Below are 7704 nucleotides of genomic sequence, written 5' to 3' on the forward strand. Positions count from 1 at the left end.
GTGTGGCTACTCGGCGACAACATAAAATAAAATAGGTATTTTTAATATTATTTCTATAGAAGAAATAGTACTGATTTTCGGTTTCACAACGAGGGTATGGGCAGAGTCCTTCCATGCTTTTCTGGTCACGAAACTGCCGCCTCAGTTTCATATAGAGCCAGCGCCCGCCGCTAGAGGCGCAACCGTGCATGGGAGGGCATGCGAACGCCGCTACCGCTGTGGTTGTGTGTGGGGCAGCCTCGGTATTCTTGCTTTCTCAACTTCCACAACCGTCGGTTTACTTTCACGTAACTATTTTTAACATTACACATGCTTAAATAACTGCCTGATTGCGTCTTCTGCCATCTTATGAGCGCCCGGAAGGAAAAAAAAGCCGCTCATAACATGGAGCTTGCGGCGGTCTCGGACCAAAAAAAAAAAAGACATTCTGGGATTTTGAGTCAGAACCGCGATACGATTATGAGGCACGCCGTAGTGGGGGACTCAGGATTAATTTTGCCCACCTGGGATCCTTTAAAATGCACCTAAATTTAAATAAACGGGTGTTTTGCATTTCGCCCCCGTCGAAATGCGTCCGCTGTGCACGGCCGGGCGGTCTCGGTCCATATTTCTTCGTCATCGCCGTTCGCCTCAACACTTCGGTAGGCTCCGCTGTTTAATATTTGCCTGAAATTAGACACCGCGCATTCGCACAAAGCGCCAGTGGTCCCACTTATCACCAGATGGAAACATATGGGCTGTTGCACCCCCGCTCACCCGTAAGTAAGCGCCAACTCTCGGTTGCGCATAGCACCAGATTGTTCACCGAGCACAGCTGTTCACTTTCTGTTAAACTGTGTACAGTATCTTATCCGGAGATCAAAAGTATGAAATTGTTATTGCAAAAGGCTGCTTCTGTAGAATACTTAATGACAATGAAAAGGAAATTGAGCTGCTCCGTGCGCCTCAGATTTCTCTGCAAAACGATGCCATTTCTGAATGAGATTTAGGTAGGATAAATGCAAGACAAAACTCACTACTAAATGTCTTCGGTGCGGCTTTTAGCAACGGATTAAGGCGAACGTGAAGTGTTAGGACCTGCACAGTTGAAACTAGCTGTATTGTAATTAGGCAATTGCCTTAGCAAGCAGTCTTTTAGAAGCGTCAGTAAGCCCAGCACTTATTCAAGCTGCTCGTGGTTTCGACGCAGAAACGATGAGACTAGGTATTTTGGTTCTTAATGCGCAACTATTTACAGGATGTTAAAATGTTGTAATCATCGGTCCTGATATTTTTAGCATCGTCGAAAAATAAAAAAAACTGCTTTATAATTCGATTAAGAAAAGAAATAAAACGTGTTGGTGCAAAAACATACAAGTATGATCATTCATTTATCATGTAAAATAAGTGGAGCGAAATACAAACAGCACAAAGAGGTGTCCGGTCATGAATGTTCCACCATTCACAATGCAAGAAGTTGTTAAAAGCACTGATATAATAAGCATAAAGAAAAAAAAACATCAAACGTGAGAGATATGTATTAAGGGGCAGGAAATAAACACCAGCAAACGAATGGCAATAAATGCACAATGCATAAGGTTGTTTCTATAAACAAGAAAGTGTAAAGCATAGGCATTTCATAACACATGGCAAAACAACTCTCAAACGAACACAAGTAGCCACATCACAAATACAGCAATTTAAAAAAAATGGCTGGTTAGAGATACCACCATTCCACTTCTTCAGTTGTTACTTAAACATGTACACACAACTTGCTCAACAAATCAAATTGCAAATATTGGTTTGGGCTTCGTGAGGTACGCTGGAAGGCCTTCAAAATTCCTTGGAACGGCGTTAGTCTTCAGCGTCGGCTGCTCACGCTCCAGGGACACGGCGTCGCCGTGGATGTTGAAATTGTACGCAGTGACGATGTCGGAGGCGTCGAAATGTTTCGCGCACACACGCGTATACTTCGATTCGAAGTTAAAACCGCCACCTTCTTGCCGCTGTATGGCCCGCTTCCATTTCTCGCGTTGCTCCTTGTCAATAGGTAAACGGAACGACGACACCTTTTCGGTCGTGCCCTTGTAGCCGGAACGGCCACCCGGCACGCAACACGTGTTCGGCATCGTTCTCCCACCCCGCCACTTCAACTAAACAGTCCAGCACTCGAAAAATAGCGCAGCACATGCACAGAACGCACCCGATCACTCAGCTCGCCTCGCACTGCGCAAGCGTTTCGGTACGCGAACGATGCCCTCCGATGCGCAGTGGCGCCGCGTCGCGGCAGCTTTGGGCAGCGTATGAACCTCTCCCATAGCGTGACGGCGGAGTTTCGTGACCAGAAAAACATGGAAGGACTCTGGTATGGGTTAGAAAACTCACGGTAACTCCCAAACTAATGATGATAGGACGATAATTTTTGCAACATGTTGCTCAATGTATAAGATTATAGCACGCAAAAAATAAAAATAAATTTTGTGAAAGAATGACTTAAAATTATTTTTATGGGGTTTTACGTGCCAGAACCACGATTATCTGATTATGAGGCACGCCGTAGTGGGGGACTCCGGAAAATTTGGACCACCTGGGGTTCTTTAACGTGCACCTAAATCTAAGTATACGGGGGTTTTCGCATTACGCCCCCAACGAAATGCGGTCGTAGTGGCCGGGATTCAATCCCATGACCTCGGGCTCAGCAGCCCAACGCCATAGCCGCTAAGCAGCCATGGCGGATAAAATTACTTTTGAATGTGGTCCACCATCTCAGCAATAGCTTGTATGACGATCCGCGTTATTGGTCCCAAGTCAAGATCGCCTTGTGTGGGATTTGATAGTGTGGGATTTGATCAAACACCTCAGCAGGCGAAGTCCAGGCTCTCAGCAGCACAGAGCTCCCCGCTGTCTCAACCAGCACCCGCAAGCAGCCATCCTCTCCTGCCTTCTCCCCCATCTTGGTGAGGGCCTACACCATGTTACGTCACTACGTAACTGTCTGCTACTGACTATTTGGGCGCTATCGGCAGAGGGGCTGACGTGAAAGTGGCATCCCGCGTAACCCTTTCAGATAAAGTACCTCCTTTGATAATAAGGTTATGCGGGCTTCTTGAAGTTAAAGCTGGTTTCGCGACGTACATCGGAGTAATACTTTGCAAACGGCATCGTCACTGTCTTTTGTACGTTCTACGCTTGTCTGCTTCCAATGCGTAAACTTGGTGAACGAAGTTTATAGGTGTAATTTTCACTCTCGTGTCAATATACCTTTTTGACGATGCCTTCTCACGGTACATCCAAAAATGTATTTAAGGGTGGATCATAGAGTTAAATTAGGAAGCAGTAAAGAATGCCAATCTTTTTACTTTATTCAGTTGAAGGAGAGCAACAAATAAACTCGCTTGCGTTGTAGCTTGAAATGTATACTGTGCGTGGAATAAGCAGTAACTATGATGGCAGGCATGACCGCTGGTGAAGTGCTACTTAGCTCAGCACTCGATTAAGGGAACAAAACATAGACGGATAAAAATCAACAGCCGCTGCGAGTGGAGAACGTCGTAGAGAAACAATGGCAGATTTGTCCACTTTTACCAGATTGCCTAGCGTGGTGATAAGCTTTCACACGGAGAGCAGCTGCAAGTTGAAACGGTATCTACCTGGAATAGGTCTGGCACCAGGCACGTGTGTGCTGCTTGGAGCCTGTCCACCACCAGGCAAGTGTCCCCCACCCGGAACTCGTCCTGCACCAGGGACTTGTGCACTGCCTGGGGCGGGTCTACCACCAGGCACTTGTCCACCTCCAGGAACTCCTCCAGCACCAGGTATTGGTCTGCTGCCTGGGACTCGTCCAGCACCAGGGACAGGCCTGTGGCCTGGGACACCACCAGGGTGGACACCGCCAGGGATGTGCCCGCCTCCAGGGATGTTCCCGCTTCCTGGGACTCGTCCAGCACCCGGGACGGGTCCACTGCCTGGGGCGGGTCTACCACCAGGCACTTGTCCACCTCCGGGAACTCCTCCTGCACCAGGTTGTCTGCTGCCTGGGACGCGCCCACCACCACCAGGGACAGGTCCGCGGCCTGGGACACCACTAGGGTGAACACCGCCAGGGACGTGCGCCCCTCCAGGGATGTTCCCGCTTCCTGGGAGGCGTCCACCACCAGGACCGTGCCCGCCTCCAGGGATTTGTCCGCTTCCTGGGACGGGTCGGCCACCAGGGACGGGTCCGCTGCCTGGGATACGCCCACCACCACCAGGGGCAGGTCCGCGACCTGGGACACCACCAGGGTGGACACCGCCAGGGACGTGCGTGCCTCCAGGAATGTTCCCGCCTCCAGGGATGCGTCCGCCGCCAGGACCGCGCCCGCCTCCAGGGATTTGTCCGCTTCCTGGGACGGGTCGGCCACCAGGGACGGGACCGCTGCCTGGGACCCGCGCACCACCAGGGACAGGACCGCGGCCTGGGACACCGCCAGGGTGGACACCACCAGGGAGGTGTCCGCCTCCAGGGATGTTACCACTTCCTGGGACTCGTCCAGCACCTGGGACGGGTCCACTGCCTGGGGCTGGTCTACCACCAGGCACTTGTCCACCTCCTGGAACTCCTCCGGCACCAGGGATTTGTCTGTTGCCTGGGATGCGCCCAACCCCTGGGACAGGTGCGCGGCCTGGGATACGGCCAGGGTGGACACCACCAGGGACCTGCCCACCTCCAGGGATGTTCCCGCTTCCTGGGATGCGTCCATGACCAGGGCCGTGCCCACCTCCAGGGATTTGCCCACTTCCTGGGACGGGTCTGCCACCAGGGACGGGTCCGCTGCCTGGCGCCTGTCCGCCACCAGGCACTCCGCCACCTGGCACGTTTCCCCCGCCAGGAACTGGTCCAGTGCTAGGAACGCGTCCACTGGGAGGAGAGGGTCTACCCCCCGGTACTTGTCCACCTCCGGGAGCGCCTCCAGCACCAGGAATTTGCCCACTGCTTGGAACGCGCCCACTTCCAGGGACAGGTGCGCGGCCAGGAATGCGTCCACTAGCAGGGCCGTGACCACCTCCAGGGATTCTACCTCTTCCAGGGACTAGTCTGCCACTAGGCACCTGTCCACCAGGTACGTGTCTACTGCCTGGTGCCGGCCCGCTACCAGGGACGTGTCCACCACCACCACTAGGTATGTGCTGGGCCCCTGGTATGTGTCCGCCTCCGGGGATAGGTCTGCCAGCAGGATAGTGACCACCACCAGGATAATGACCACCACCAGGATATCGGCCAGGTTTTCTGCTGCCTCTCCCAGAACCTGGTGACACCTGGCCCGTGTTCTCGGTACGAATGCCTGCTGGTTTCCGCATAAAGCGCAGGGATTTCGTCATCATTGTCATCGTTTAGGGCACACGAGAAAAACAAATTATGACTAACGTGAAAGCAGCCTAATACTGCAAGGTCTGCAGTCAAGAAGAGGGAAAGTCATGATGTCGTTGATGCACTTCGACAATGTGAATTCGGCAGAAATCAGTGGCACGGAGCGCATTGTGATGCTTGCGAAGCCAACCAATGCATGTCTCACATGCCCGCCGCTTATATTAAGCCTCCTTATATACGGCTGCGTTGCTTCATAAAGCGCGTTTTCTTCACCGTTGTTTGTCTGGATGACATGGGGTCGGATTACATGGCGTCTGGATTGCACGGCAGTTCATTTCTGCCGTGCAGCAAGCTTTTCCATAGGAGCACAGTTTTAACAGTAATGGAGAATCCAGAATTGCTGCGAGTCGTGCACAAGCCACGAGGATGAATTGGACACTGCTACCTCTGCCCAAGCTTCTCGAAGATACTTGCGACATTTTCTACGATTGGCCGATTCGCATTCTCGACGACGCTAAAGTAACAGCCCGAACATGTTCAGGCCATTACGTTTTTAATGGCTCTCGGCGAAAAGGCAAGACGTGCTTTCCACACCTTGAAGTTTGAAAAGAAGGAGCAGAAGGACGTGAAGTCTTTCATTCGGCAGCTCGAAGAGCATTAAAAACCGGCTCAAATCTTACTTTCAATTAGTTTCGGCTTAGTTCCAGGAACGAGTGGGATGGGGAGTCATTCAACAATTACCTGACTGAGCTCAGGATTCTTGCAAGGCAATCCTAATTTGAAGAGCTTGAGGTTAGGCTTGTACAGAGCAAATAATACTTGGGATAAGATACAATGAACTCCAGCAGAGGCTTATCTCGGAAAATCCATCCTAAGCTAAAATGGTTTATATTTGTCGTGCTAGCGAAGAAGCTAAAGAACAGTTCACATTTCACCCGAGCAGCAACCAGCACGTCGTTTCCATCTGAAAGACTCACGAAAACACAAGAAATTTCACCCTGAAGCAAATCTTCCTTTGGCTCTTCCGCCCACTTTGAGTGGAGGAATGAATGAAGGCCATCCTGGAAACAGTGTAACTAAGGTGGTGCCTCAGTAGGCCCATGTTGATAAGAGAGCACGGTATGCGTTCTCGCAATGGTTTTAATGTGCTTTTTGTAACGCGGGCTGATCACGGAATCTTTCAAACTTGATAACACCGACATGCCTTTAGTATTAGGGAGTTTTGGCTTTAGCGTACGCCTACTTAGGGGACGCAAACCACCGGGCTTACGAAAGAAAGCAAAAATGTACACAAGCAAGTCCCAAAGGCGCCCGAAATTACGCAAGCAGGGTGTGGCGCTTTGCGTACCCGAAGCCGTTTGCGTACGCAAAGTCTAAAACTCCCTATTACACAAGAGAGATAGCCAATAGCTGTCCACCCAGCAGAATATATCAGCAAGTTTTACAGGGAAGGTATTGTTGTAATGCTTGACTTTGACAATCATCCTCAGAGGGTCTCGCCCCGATTTCTTCGAATAAGAATCACCTGGCTATAATAACGATTTCGGCAGTTCTGACATTCCCACTTCAGCTCGAATTTCAAAATAGGGTACGTGTTGAAAAACACTTGACGGACACAGTCCTTGTGCGCTTGAGAAGTACAAGCTATATTGCTCTTTTGTAAGCATAAATATGTGTGCCATTCATGGACGCGGTAAATGTAAAGACTGCCCGAGGTGTGGCTCACAGTATAACAAAACCGCGAGGTACTGCAAGAAATGTGGTGGTGGAAACCGTTTTGCTAGTGTTTGTCGCACGTCACGCTCGAAAACGTGCCAACAAGGACGACAGACAAGGCAAGCAGAAGTAACCTACAACGAAGAATATTTTCTTAAAACGTTGGAAGTTCAAGCAATCACCTGCGACGAGCACTTGTTAGCAACAGTAAATGTGGTCGGTATCGTGATTAAGTGAAAGATAGACAACGGAGCGAACTGGTGTGTCATGCGAGAAACAGTTTTCCGAAAGGTATCAGTGGCGCCAATCAAAATAGTCCCGCTACGTTGTGTACGTTTTTAACGGCGGAGCTGTTTATGCCGAGCTGTCTGTCGTCAACAGAAACTGTAATCTTGGCGGCTGTTCAGAAAGGGTCCAAGCGCAATGGCATGTACCCCTGTGAACTAGCGAAGCTGAGCCTGCGTAAGTCTAGCTATGCATGGTTGGGACTACTTAAGCTTAATCAGTCATCGATAGCCAATCAAAAGCCAATCAGTAGCTAATAGATAATCAATCAATAATCAAGAAATTCCGGAAAAAGGCTGGCGATGGTTTGGTAGTGCTTAGCCTAGCCACGATACGTGGCCGATACCTTGCGATAGCGAATTGAAAGGCAATCAATA

General features: G+C 50.3%; 1 protein-coding gene across 1 annotated transcript; it reads left to right on the plus strand.

The window, feature by feature from the left end:
* Positions 1–2760: 2760 nt before the first annotated feature.
* LOC125943514 (uncharacterized) lies at positions 2761–5052 on the plus strand. Its single transcript, XM_049662863.1, has 2 exons — positions 2761–2936; positions 3687–5052. Exons 1-2 carry the CDS (start codon positions 2761–2763, stop codon positions 5050–5052), a joined length of 1542 nt encoding a protein of 513 aa, XP_049518820.1.
* Positions 5053–7704: the final 2652 nt, after the last annotated feature.

Source organism: Dermacentor silvarum, chromosome 2 (assembly GCF_013339745.2).
Source record: "Dermacentor silvarum isolate Dsil-2018 chromosome 2, BIME_Dsil_1.4, whole genome shotgun sequence".
Classification (NCBI taxonomy): domain Eukaryota; kingdom Metazoa; phylum Arthropoda; class Arachnida; order Ixodida; family Ixodidae; genus Dermacentor; species Dermacentor silvarum.

What these genes read in the sequence shown, in the direction of transcription:
- LOC125943514 (XM_049662863.1), top strand. Translation starts at nt 2,761, where the DNA reads ATGACGATCCGCGTTATTGGTCCCAAGTCAAGATCGCCTTGTGTGGGA. An exon ending in CTGCCTTCTCCCCCATCTTG is followed by an intron (nt 2,937 to 3,686) that starts GTGAGGGCCTAC and finishes GTCCACCACCAG; the next exon opens with GCAAGTGTCCCCCACCCGGA.